The sequence below is a fragment of the Calypte anna genome, chromosome 2, assembly GCF_003957555.1.
Source record: "Calypte anna isolate BGI_N300 chromosome 2, bCalAnn1_v1.p, whole genome shotgun sequence".
NCBI lineage: Eukaryota > Metazoa > Chordata > Aves > Apodiformes > Trochilidae > Calypte > Calypte anna.
Genome location: NC_044245.1, coordinates 64,105,074 through 64,118,734, shown reverse-complemented (window position 1 = coordinate 64,118,734; position 13,661 = coordinate 64,105,074). Strand labels below are relative to the sequence as shown.

At 43.0% G+C, this 13,661-nt stretch overlaps 1 protein-coding gene across 5 annotated transcripts in view; it reads left to right on the top strand.

The window, feature by feature from the left end:
• The window catches only part of HIVEP1 (HIVEP zinc finger 1), a 128,256-nt gene extending 123,645 nt beyond the window's left edge, over positions 1–4,611 (top strand). For 3 of the 5 annotated variants that reach the window (XM_030444788.1, XM_030444789.1, XM_030444787.1), the window contains exon 10: positions 2,485–3,636. In XM_030444788.1, the coding sequence (XP_030300648.1) occupies positions 2,485–3,636 (1,152 nt within the window). Of the gene's footprint in view, positions 1–2,484 lie in introns of all 5 variants that reach the window. The other 2 variants (XM_030444790.1, XM_030444786.1) reach the window with 2 other exon arrangements.
• Positions 4,612–13,661: the final 9,050 nt, after the last annotated feature.

Below are 13,661 nucleotides of genomic sequence, written 5' to 3'. Positions count from 1 at the left end.
CTGTTTTCTTTAAAACTCCACTGAGGAAGTCACAGAGGGGAACTAGCAGGTGTTACACATTTTACAATTCAGGAATATATTAATAGATTAAAATGGGGACAATTCACATACATGACCTTAAGAGCATCTCTGGAAAGTTTTCAATTCTTACTAGAGACCATGGAGGCATTAGAGCTTTCCAGAATAATGATCACAAAAATGTGATGCAAAATGCGGTTTAAACAATGATGTCATTACTGCCTTCTCTGTGATTAATGGAATATTTGCAATTAGTACATGAATGCAGTCATAGAAAAATAAACAGCAGGAAATTTTGAAAAGCATAAAAAGTAAGTAAAAATGTCATTCTAGCTTAAGTACTTTTTGCCTTTTTTTTCCTTTGATCTGTGCTACTTGATTAATTTTTTACAAATTTTAAGAGAGTGAACTGCTGACAAGGAGGGAAAGTAAAAGTTACTGCTGCAATTCCTTCTTTGACTTAGATTCATTCCTGCTTATAAGAACTGAGTATATGTGGCAAATGTAAACTGGAGCAATTTTGCAGAATGGCAGATAATAAAATGCAGTGGTCTTTGATCATGGTATATACCTGCCACAAAATGGGCATGATCTTAATATTTGGATTTGGCATTTCAGTTGTCACCAGTAGATACCAGAAGGACAATTGACTTGAGTTTGATCCCTCACCAAACAGAACTACTGAAACCTCAGGAAAATACACACACAGTTAAAAACGTTAAAGGTCTTCATTAATGTAGCTCTAATAATTGCCTACACTGAATTATTTTTTTAAAGGCATGTAAGTAATACAAGGCAGTAATTCCTTCCCAGACTACTTCATCCTTTTCCAGACCAAAAGAAGAGGCAGCCATGTGATTAATGGTTAATCTACAGTCTGTCCCTATTGTGAATGGTTCTTGAACTTGATACAAGGGTTTGACTTGGAAGGGTTTGACTCAGGAAGACTGTTGTATGTTCCTCCGAAAGCATCCATACCAGTTTATCAGGATTTCTTCTTCTTAGGTCCTGTTTCAGATAGGACCTAATTCTGAGAAAGATGTTGGCTTCCTTCTCACACTCATCTTCCCATTTAGACTGGTTGGCATTGCATGTCAGTAAATTGTGTTTTCCTTTAACCAATACATCGAGGACTCGAGCACAGACCCTATGAGGAGAGGCTGAGGGAGCGGGGGCTGTTCAGCCTAAAGAAGAGGCGGCTCAGGGGAGACCTCATCGCTCTATACAACTCCCTGAAAGGAGGTTGTAGCCAGGGGGGGGTTGGTCTCTTGCCAGACAACTTTCAACAAGACAAGAGGGCACGGTCTCAAGTTGTGCCAGGGGAAGTTTAGGTAACATATTAGAAAGAATTTCTTTACGGAGAGGGTGATCAGGCATTGGAATGGGCTGCCCAGGGAAGTGGTGGATTCTCCGTCCCTGGAGATATTTAAAAAGAGACTGGATGTGGCACTCAGTGCCATGGTCTGGTAACCGCAACGGTGGTTCAAGGGTTGGACTTGATGATCTCTGAGGTCCCTTCCAACCCAGCCAATTCTATGATTCTATGATTCCTACCAGCAGTTTCCAAAAGCATTTCTGTTAGTGGCTTTGGGTTTTGTCAGCTCTAGAGATTTCTTGAGAGTTTGGTAAAAGCCACAGAATTACAATTTAGGACTATATAAACTAAACAAGGTTGCACCACTCTACGTGTAATGAATGCGCCTAAAATGAAAAGATACTGCGAGACTGCAGTTGTAATTTAAGACTTTTCCTTTCAGGCATTTTCAGGAAAGGAGCTGCCAGGCCAGGTTGGCAACACATGCTATATGAGAAGTGAGTTTATATTGATCCAGGTTTGAGGACCAAATTACAGTGAGCTGAGGCAGCACTAGGATGTGGGTTCCACGTCTCACTCCAGTGTCTGCCCATCACCTCCACCTCTGCAGGCATTGTAGTTGTCACCCATCTCTTGACACTGCTTATCACCCATCTTCCAGGTTTACAAGCACCTATAGACAGATGTGCCATGATGCTGCTTCTGCCTGCCGAAGGCTGTGCTGTCTCTAGGGGAAGAACCCGAGGCATCAAAAATGTCAGCTTAGACTTATTTAACCTTCCTGCCTGAGGTGATTTCCACAGAGAGCAGTTCTGCAAAGCCTTCTCGCTCCTTAAAATACATGTACAAAGGATATTCAACAGTGTTTTCAAGTACTAGCGTTCAAGAGAAATTAGCCAGGGTAATTAGGAGAGGAAAATTCAGTTAGCGGGCAAGGAAGGTGTTGAAAAAAGAGGGGAAGGAAGTCAGATCATGCTGGGCAGTATATACTGTGGACCAGTATATTGGTGTGCTGTATATATACAGTATATATATTGTTGTTTTTTTCTTTAAAGAGGGCGTGGGAAGCACTCCCAGCCACCTTACATTTTCATTTCATTTGAGAACAGTGGCAGTCACTGCATTCACACACCTGCTTTGTTCTCTCCTAGAGCGCGCCCTCCATCAGCTCTCCCTCCTTGCCGGCGGACCGCAGCATGCAGGTGACGGTGCCATCTCCCTACCCCGAAATCCCAGAGGAGAAGCTCTCCGGGAGCCCCCAGCACGCCGCCGAGCTGAGGGCTCCCCAGACTCACCTCTTCAGCCACCTCCCCCTGCACTCGCAGCGCCAAGCCAAGGCTCCCTACGGCACGGTGCCAGTCGGAGGGATTCAGGTGGTCCCTGCTGGGCTAGCCACCTACTCCACCTTCGTTCCCATCCAGGCGGGGCCGGTGCAGCTGACTATCCCCGCTGTTAGCGTGATTCACAGAACTACCAGCGCTCTCGGCGAGACGGGCGGTGCGCCCACCGGCGCCGCAAATCCCGTGGGAGTCGCCGAGGTGAACAGTGTGGTGCCCTGCATTCCCATCGGCCAGGTGAGCGTGCCAGGCATCCAGGGGCTCGGCGCATCCAGCCTGCAGCCTCTGCCGCCATTGGGCATGGAGACCGTCAACATCTTGGGCCTGGCAAACACCAACATCGCCCCGCAGATCCGCCCGTCAGGAATTACCCTGAATGCTGTGGGTCTCCAGGTTTTGGCGGCTGGCGCAGCCCCGCCAGGCAACCCCAGCCCCCAGGCTCACATTCCTGGCCTGCAGATACTGAACATCGCCCTGCCGACCCTCATCCCCTCTGTCAGCCCCGTTGGCGCCGAGGGGCAAGGAGCCTCCGAGGCTTTGCCCGCCTCAGGCAGCAAAGCCTGCGAGGTGCAGCCAGAGCCAGCTCCTCTTGGCTTTCCCACAGCCGAGGCCAGCAAGGCTGCTTCTCCTCAGGTGGTGGCCGGCGGCCCGCGGTACGTCGGGAAGAGCCATCCGGAGCCCGCCCCGCTGACCGACGGCCCAGGGAAAGCAGATCCCGAAAAGACTGACCTCGCGAACCCCGCCAAGCCAAAGCGTGACGTCCCTTCCCTGCAGGCCAAGAGGGGTGTTCCAGCAGAGCCCCGCTCCAAGGTGAATCCCGACACGTTGTCCAAGTCCCCGCTCCACCAAACTGTCTCCCCGGACAGACAGGTACACAGGACTGCCGCCCTGCCCCGGCGGCAAAACACAGTGCAGTTTAGCGATGGCAGCAGCGACGATGAGGATAGACTTGTAATAGCAACCTAGGTTTTGTTTTCCATTGTTTTTATTTTGGTTTGTTTTTTTGTTTTTTTTAATATAACACTTACAGGTTTCTTTGCAAACCTTCCTTTCCTTAAAGCACATTTTTCTGACACAAACCCATTACTAATCTTTGTGCAATCATGAACTCTTGACCAATAATTGTTGTTTCTTGTCAGCTCCAGCCATTTTTGTACATGTTGTATAGACGATTGTGCCTTTTTGGAGTTTTATGTTTAGAAACCTGTACAGATTGTTGAATATATATATATAAAATATATATATATAAAATGTATATTAAAACCAGGTAGTTGCTTGTGTTTAGTAAGTAAACATCCTATGTCAGATAAATAAAGGATTAAATTATATGTTGCACTGTTAAATGTAAATTTTTATGGCTGTGGGACAAAGTTTCTGTGTACAGATCTAGTATGTAAAACTCCATATTTATTGTATCCATATTAGTCTTGGAAAAGGGTCTGTCCATCTTTCTTGTGTAAGACGGTAGCTTTACACTTAAAAGAGAAATACAGTATCTGTGTTATGAAATATTACAGTAAAATTTTGTTTACTGACTTTACCATTGCTTATGTTGTGCCTTCTTGATGCAGCCCCGGTAGCTGGAGAGACGCTTGACTCGTTCCTTTTAGTACCCTTCCAGCTGCGTTCAGCTTGAAAGGATCCAGTGGTGGTCTATGCCCCCGTGGTTTCATCTGCCACAAGAAGAGAGTTGCTCTTCAGGCTCACTTGGAGCAAAATCTTCCATTTCAAAACATCCACTGATGGCAAAGTGGGGAGGGAGTCCTTCAGCTTTTTGTAGAGCGAGCATCCATCGGCCTTGTGTTTTTAACGCTTCCTAACTAATATTTGAAGACTTCCTTGAGGGAAAGTAGCAAAAGGGTCAAGATGAAATATTTTTTTATTTGTAATCTTGGAACTATAAAATCACTTTTTATTGACATTAAAATGTTGTTACGCAAGAAAGGAATAATTCTTTGTGTGTTCTTAATTGCGAAATCTGTCATACAGTTGGTGAAAATGCCACTGCTGTAAAGAGGATTTGGCATTACCAGTTACCATTGACTTCTTATGGGACTGCATTTCTGGTGATCTTAATTTACAGACAGACAAAGGGATTTTCTTCCTAATTATGGCTTTGTCTTATTCACACAGGGGGAGAAGAAGGGAGTAGAGGCCTTACATGTGCAATTAATGTGCCCTTAAACCAAAAAAATATATCATTATGGGCATTCAAGACATGGGTGGATCCCAGAATAAGGAAATTTACTAGAATTCTCTTTGCACATGGAGAAAAGAATTTAAAGTTAACAATGAATTTTTAAGGCGTTCAACTACTGTAGGAGACTAGTCTCCTGTTACACGGCCACACATTCCTAGGAGTGTCAAATTCACCTGGGATTTATGCTGTAATTTTTAATTAGAGTTGATTTTCTGCTTTGTCTTTGTAACACATTCTTACAGAAGTCTATAAAACCATTTTAACAACCAAATTACGGTAAAAAACTGGAAGACATAAATCAAGAACACGGTCACCTTTATGGAAATAACAAGGATAAGTGCATAGAAAACAACTGGAAGAAAAGTGTGAGAAGCAAGTCTTTAAAATCAGGAACGAACCTGAGTGTGAGCTGGGCTATGTTGTTCACAGATAAGTCCTGTATCCAACTTTGAGAAATAACTCATAGTGCTCATATTCAAGAACAGCACTACCCTAGATCCATTTTTAACTTTCCATTGGCTTTTGTACTAAATTTACATTGTACTCATTACATTATTCCATTACGGTGTGTTGTAAAACTGTAGGCGATGTTGAATGAGCTTTATTAGCTTTCAGAAAGAGCACTTCAGTACCAGAAAATCATTTATGTTACTGTTATTATCAGCCAGTTGTACTAATTCAGCAATTAGAAATGCACGTACTAGAAAGGAAAAAGTACCCTTGGCTCAGCCATGAGTGTTGAGTATAATTCTTTGCTCAGCAGAGCCTCACTGAGGGCTGGGCCAAGCCCTGGACCATGAAGTGCTCTCAACTTGCACTGAACTTTATGAGAGTTCGGTGTACTCAGCACCCCACAGCCTTGGACTTCAAATTTGTGCCTGTCTTATGTGCAGCCACTGTGTAAAATCTCACTGTGCATTTGTATGGTCTTTTTATAAACATGCAGTGCTGTCAGTGTGTCCTATCATGCCACTTTGCCACTTCCACATGGCACACATATGAAATTACATGAACTAGCCAAAGTTAAAAACAAAACAAACCTAAACTATTTCTGCATTACATATGCTTCAAGAGCCTGGAATTTTTACTAGTAGAATCAGGTGAAGGTTGGTAGCTAATGAGCTCAAGTAATTTTGCATCAGTTTTAGCTTCTTCAAAATGGACACTTAGACTTACCAGAGAACCAGAACTGTGGTTTACAGCAAAGTAAAAAACTAAAACTATCTCTGAGATTTTCAATGCCATCACAAGTATTACCTTTTCTCTGAGTTTTATATGGAAGGAGTAGGTAAGAAATCGCTATTCCACATGCCCCAGAGTCCCAACTTTACTAACCATTCAGAAACTCTAGAGATTTACTTCATACACATCTTAAATATTTACTTGACTAGCAATATGTGATATGCTCATGTTGTAAGGATTAATTCTGAAGTCACTAATTTAACAGAAAATTCAGTCTGGCAAATCAGGTTATCCATATGTGTCTCTTTTCTAGGTATTTTGAACACATCAAGGTCAAGATAGGGAAACAGAATCTTGAAGAATAAGCATGAGAAGATGGCAGATATGTCAGGAAGAGGAATGTTGTGTGTCATCTGGTAAGTTAACAGCATGACAGTAGAGAGACAGGACCAAGAGAATGGGTAGTAACTGATAGTGAACAATCATCACACTTAGCCAAACAAAGCAAATGAACCATACTTGAGGAAGAATCTCCACTAACATTGAGCAGATAATATGCCAGTTGCAAGGTAGATGTAACCTTGTTCATATAAGAGTTGGGAGGAAATCACACTTTTCTAGAAGACAGGTATTTGTGGTCCTAACAAGTACATGGTTTCCCTTCCCTCTAGAATCTTTGCAAATAGGTATTCCTTGAGGTGCCTCCATTGTTTGTGCAACAGTGGGGGAAAAAAAGCAAGCTAGGAATATGACCAGTTGAGCACTCGTTTCATTTTAATCGTGAATATAACCAACAACTAGACTATCAGCATACGCAGATGTCCTGCATTTGGACCATTCTCTTGGCAAATATGTTTTCATTCTGAATTAATTAATTTTATTTTAAATCGTGTTGTATCTTTATTCTCTTGTCCAGAGTCATTAGTGTTGGGGAAACTTCACTCCCCTTACCACAAGGATCCTTCTGTAAAAGTCAGTAGCAAATAGCTCAGAGACTTGCCAGTGCAGGATTAGGCTGCTCTTCAGATGGTGTAAATTATCACAGCTGAACTGGAGTAACTAGCACTGGGGCTGTTTACTCAGGGATCAATTTTTAAGACCCTGTCAGCCACCCTTTGGCAAACCCAGCACAGCTGTTTAAACATTAAAAGGCCAGGGCAAGTCCTTCTCTTCAATGTGCCCAGGCACAGTCTGGTATCTTCACACCTCATCAAGAGGGCACAAGCAGGTGCTAGCTGAAGACGGTACAAATACAGCTACAGTATGGATGTGGCATGGGCAGTGCCTGTGAGACCCATGCAGACACTCCCCTGTTATCTGCCAAAAGCCCAGAATCAACCAGTTCCCTGTAGCTCTTCTCTATCAACTCAGACCTTCACTGATTTCTCATTGCAATATGTGACGTGGGTATCTGATTTGGCAGACAACATATTCTCCTGCTGTCTATATAAAAATACTGGGTTTGGAATGTGGACTTGAAATGTGCCTGTGTTCCCCATCTGAGGTTTTAATAAGCTACAGTGTGACAGGTAGTCACTTGTTAGGACAAGACCTAAACAAGAGACAGACGCTTTTGCTGTAACTGGCCTCAGGTCTCCTGATCTGCAGCATTACATCCTCAGGAACAACTCCCAACTTCTGGGCTGCAGCTGAAACAAACCAAACTTTCTAGGTTCAGCCACATCCTACCCTACACTGATTATTGCTGCTGTTCTCAGTCTTGCTCCTTTCACTTCTCAGGTAACTTGCTGTAGCTTGGGGATGCTATAAACTCTGCCCTGAAGCTAAAGCAGCCCACAGTTGGTCCATATCAGCCAGTCCCCTGCCAGGAAGTCTGACAGCAGTGTTTTGTGTACAAGCAAACTCAAATGCACATTACATGCCTTTCATCTCAGACAACACACTAAGGCTGAACACAGCCTGGCCCACCCCAGAAACAAAGATACACCATAAAACAAAGACAAGCCATGCTTGACACTTTGATAAACAGTCTGTATGGGTTCCTAATAAACAGATTTGCCTCACCTCGAGTTTACTGACATGCATGTTAAACAATATAAAATTGATTTGTCACTATGCAGCTTACTCCAGAAGTCCTTATTTTTTTGCAAGATAATCCTCACTAAGGTTTTATAAGCACGTTAGTTTAAATCTGTAGGCTGCAGTTCAAACAGGTGCTTAACATGGGGATTGTCTAATCAAAACAATGAAAATTACTGAGTTTTCATGTGAATGACTTTCCAGAAGCCAAACCATCTACAAATAAGAGTGATTGCTCAAGTCTTCAGCTGATCTATTTGATAGGCCACTGCTTCTGTTGCTTTTGAAAGACCTTCTGAGACCAGTTGAATCCTTACCTTACTTTCATGGTTTATAATACAAACAATAAGTATCATCCATTTTAGGTGACTGTTGTGGTCAGTCTCTGACAACAATCAGTTGTGAATGTTAAATTATTACACCACATAGAAACCATTTATGGCTTATATTTTTGAGGATGAGACCATTGTCTTAGGTCTAGACACTGGATTACGAACTCTATTGCTGTTTTAGGATTAAAACACGCTACTTTAAAATATTTCGAATTGATTATTAGGTAATTTTATGTGGAATGTCCATGGGTGGGTGAACAAGCAGCAACAAGGATGTAACAGCATGTAAGTAATTGATTTGATGTTCCTGTTTTGTTCCAGAAATGCTGAATAAAAATAAAATTAAAAAAAAAAAAAAAAAAACAAGCAAAACAAACCACACAAACAAACAATCAAAACCCCAAAACAAAACACCAAAGCCACAAAAACCACCAAACTAAAGAAGAAACCAAAAAATCCTTTTGGCAAAGATGTTTCTGGTATTGTGTACTTCCTCTCCGTACTGGCTGGACTTCTCAGAATGTTAGGAGGTGGCTGGTGATTTTCAGATATTCCATGTGAGATCTAAGGAAAACATGCTGACTGAAAGATGGCAAGGCTTTACATTCCTATGGTTCAGTCATGGGAACAAAACTTGTCCTAAGATGAGTCAATTAGCCAGGCATGCTTAGTTTTCTTTGGTAATAGCAGGCTTGTTTTCCCCAGTAAGGTCAAATGTTAAGGCCTGTTTGGTTTTGCGGCTGTACTCTTCAGTGTATTTGAAATCCATTACCTTGCTTGAGGCATTTGTGCTGGAAATGGGCCAATCAAAGGCTTTTGTAAAGTCAAATACCCCTAGCATTTCCTCTTCTTTTTTTTTAAAGTTAACCTGGTTAAAACATCCCTCTTGGGCTTCAGAAGTTCCATCAAAAACAGATGCAGGTCCCTCGCTTCTAAGTTTCTTTCGTGTCAGTACCTAAATACCTCACAATTGGATTCTCTCTTCTGAAAAATAAAACATCTGGTGTAGGTGACAGTTGCATCTCATATATAGCAGCTTTCTAATAAAATCATTGACCACTAAGTCACTCCCCTCCCTGTCGGCTCCCTGCTCCAGAAGCATCCATGGGAAGTGAGTTTGCAGCCCTCTTGTTTGCAGGGAGTTTGTCTCCATCACATCAGCACCCTGCTTTTGTCAGGGGCATTCCTGGGATGCCCATGTGAGGCAGAAGTGATCATTAGATGTGCATGTGCTGTGAAGGACCAGCAGGCAGGGATCACCATCCACCTGCATCCCAGGAATACAGGGCCACAGCATGCCAGCAGGGATCTTGTTCAGCACTGGTCCTCATGCCTATGCAGATTTTATCGAAGGAGACAAGGCACCATCAACAGGACCTGGCCAGCCCTGAAGTGTCTTAAGGGGGAAGCCACCATCTTGAGACTTCCCCCTTCCCATTCTTTAAGACCAAGGTATATAAAGTCAAAATGAAGGATTAAAATGCACCTGTTGACAGAAATTGTAGACAAATTAGCAGGAATTTTGACATGAAGCCAAAATTCCATGTTTGAACAGAAAAACGCTGCAGCTCAGTTTGCAATAATACTCAAAAACTTCCCAGCCTGAGCTGCTGCTCTTCTGGAACCTTGCTGCCCTCCCCAGGAATCAGTAACCAGGTCTTAAGCTCCTGTGAGGCTTTCCATGCCTCAGGCAAGCTGTGAGCTGAGAGATTGCACCCTGTCTACAATGCATCCACAAGGGCTTTGGTTCTGAAAATGTGAGGAAGAAGAAAAGGACTTGCTGGTGTCCACTTCTTACACACTCAGCCACCAAAACTACAGGGGTTGGGTGGCAGGCTCTGCCATTCAGCCCAAGAGGTGCAAAGAAGAAAGACGTAGACACCACCCTCATGTGGGGGGCTGAAGTACCAGCAGTACTGTGCCAGCTCTCTCATCAGCCAGGGACTATGTAGGAAGGGAGGTGATGCCCCTCAGCACTCTCCTTAGTTACACCTCTTTCCCAAGAGGCTGCTCCAAGCTCCTGAGCCTCAGCCAGCTGTAGGCACCCAGTGGCAGAAATAAGGCCATGAGACAGGAAAGGGAATGAGAAACCAGGCTGCAAGACAGAGCAAGCCAGGGAGAACACTGCACTGGAGCCAGTCTGTTAGAGGTTTTTGTGTGCAGGAAGGCAGCATCCTGTATTTGAGTCCTGTTACCCAGCGTTAGGTGTGTCCTTGGTTTGCAAAAACAGTCTAGGAGCCAGAACAGAAGCAAATGTTGAACCAGTGCCTCTCTTCAAAACAGAAGCTGTGTTTTCATCTGGACACCAAGCCGTTTTGCCCCACCAACAAATCAAGTGGGTGGTTCAGCAACCATTTTTCACACTTGGAGCTTTAAATTGTGTTTCTCTGTTTATTCCCATATGTATAATCACCTGTGACTCTTTCTTATTTGCAGTGTTTCAGAGCAGGAGCTCATACACCTAATGCTGATTAATTCTGCTGGACTGGGTAACTGGCTCCCCTGTGGATATCCTGTTTTCCTGTGAATCATTATTGCTCCTTGAGACATCCTCCAACTCAGATCAAAGATCCAGAATGTATTGGATATGAAGACATCAGACAGCTCAAACAGATTAGAAAAGACACACACAAAGAAATTCATCCCAGCTTCTTCCTCCTTGCCTGCTGACAATTGGCATGATGAACTCAGTCCTAAGCTCTTTTTATAAAAGAAACAGTAGAAAGATAAAAAGAAGGGAAAAGGACACAGACTTTGGAAATATGGTTTACCCAGAATCTTCTACAAATTATCCTTTCTATATATTTACACTTTTGTCCTTACTTAGTTCTACCTTGCAGTTGGAAACTCTTCAGGCTAGATCCTCATCTGATAAAAAATGGCATCTGTAAGGTTCAGTAAGAGCTGCACTAACTGGATCAGCAGAGGACTTGGTACTATCCATTTGAGTGTTCAGCCTTGCCTACAAACACACAAATTAAAGGAACATGAAAACAAATGGTCTGTTTTTTCAAGTTTATGCAGTCTGTTGTGTTCTTGGTGGTTTTATTCCATTTTCCATTTAGAAATACGAACAACAGAAAAGATTCTGTACCAGTGAAATACCAAAACCTAAGGTCACAGGGTCAAATTAGATTATCTTAAGTCTCTTCTCCCCTTCCAAGCTTTGAACAGTTTTTATCTGATAAACCCGTTAAAGACTTTATTTCAGCAGCGTTTGATCTTGAAGACTGCACAAATAATTGGTCTTTTAAGGTTCTGAACTTCTTTTTAAAATAGAATTTTAAACTCTCCTTTTAATAGATGCCTTTCAGCCCTTCTGTTTAAGAATAAGAGCTGTGTTTGATCTAAGACAATGTGTTTGTATAGTCAGAGAGACCATTTTTATGGGAGTGTTTGAAAATTATACTGTGGTTTTTCAAGAAGTTATTCCTCTAGTCGGTGGAATTGGTTGAATGATGGACAAAAGAACTGTCCTTTTTTCTGTCATTAAGCTCATATAAAAAAAAGATAAATTGTGCTGCTCTTACATCTTAGAGTAGACTGTATTGGGCTTTCAGCTCTGGAGTTTCTGCATTTGGAGAGGAAAAGAACCATTTTGAAAATTACTCACTGTGAACACTCACTTGAAGGCAATGGAGGAAAGAATACCCAGCAGGAATATGCTCTGCAAGCACACATCAGAATCATTAGATTTGCATATTTTTAATCAATGAGGTTTGGGCAGAATTAAGGGTGTTGGGTTTTGGTTTTTTTTCTATCCAGTCTATAGTTTGTACAAGCCCCTGGGTAGGGTTCAGCTGTTCATGTTGCCATTGAGGAAAAATGTCAGCAAGGTCTGATGCTGAGTTATTCTCTGTCTCTAAAGCAGCCCTGGTGTGGGAGTATCAGTATGTGGCATGGCTGGGAGAAGCATGTGAACTGAGCCCAGGGCTTGCCCCTTGATGCTCCTTCCCTGGCTGGGGCAACCATCAGGACCACCACAACCATCTGAGGCAGATGGGGCTGGGTTGGAAGGAATGAAGGCCAAACAACATTTTAAAAGTTCACCTTCTGGATAGAGACAGCACTCTCATTGTCCAGTCCTCTGGACAAATGAATAACCTTCTTTGTTTTTTACAGTCTGTGGTATTTCTGTTGTTTTTGTGACCTTCCCTGTTTAATTTGACCCACATATGCAATGCACATGCAATTCACAATGCAATGGAAATAACAACTGATAACATTGTTTTCCAACATTTGAGAGAAAGAGGAGGAGGCAACTGCTTGCCTGCCCAATCTGAAAAGCAATCTGTAGGTACTAGAAACTTTACTGGACAGGGTATTATATCTGGTGCTGGACCTCCCCCAGATTCCTCCCTGTCAGTTCATCCAAGGCAGTGAGGAGGGAGCGGAGGACTGATGGCTTTTTAAGCAGGTGCTGGCTTGTGCCTCGGAGAAGTTTAAACTCCCCCCCTGCTTCATCCTGTTAGGGACCATTTTCTGAGCACGTTCTGTGTTTTGTGTGTCGACAATAATGCAATTTTGTCAGCCCTGGGCTGGAATACTGACCAGACAATAAAGCTGTCTTTATAATGATGGTGCCAGGGGAAATCAAGCTCAGGCTAGGCTTGTGAATGGCCCTTTAGGAGTTAAATGGTGAGTTTCTGGCACCAGCATAAAAAAGGGGGCCATATGGGAAGGGGCTTGACTTCAGTGCTTTGGAGAGTGAGGGAAAATACCTTTTAAATAATTAATTGGGCCAGAAAATAGAGGCAAAGCCTAGCCTGAGTCTTGTCATGAGCAGTCACCTATTGTCTTCAGGAGGGCCGGGATTTCACTGGCAGATTTTTAAGGCTGAAGCACAGAGACTGTCTTACAACAGAGCATAGGTATTTCTGGCACAATAGGGACTGCTGGTAATGACACTAGCAAGTGACTTTTTTAAATTATTTTTTTTAGCCTGGCATTGCTGCTTCAAGCAAATTAAAGTCTGATACATTTTCATTTCTACGTGCCATTAACCCAGACACCTACTGCAGGGCCTAAAGCTTGTGTCTGCTGGCAAGACTAAATCCCACTAATGCGCTTTTCCTAAAGCACTGAGGGAATCTGGGGTCTCTCCTTTTGAAGCTGACTTGCTATTTTGACTAATTAATTCTGGTAACAGTTAATAGCATTTTGCAAAGGCACTTCATCTGCTGACAGTAGATTGATGTAAGGAAGGGACACAGTTCACATTTCCAAAGGGAGCATCG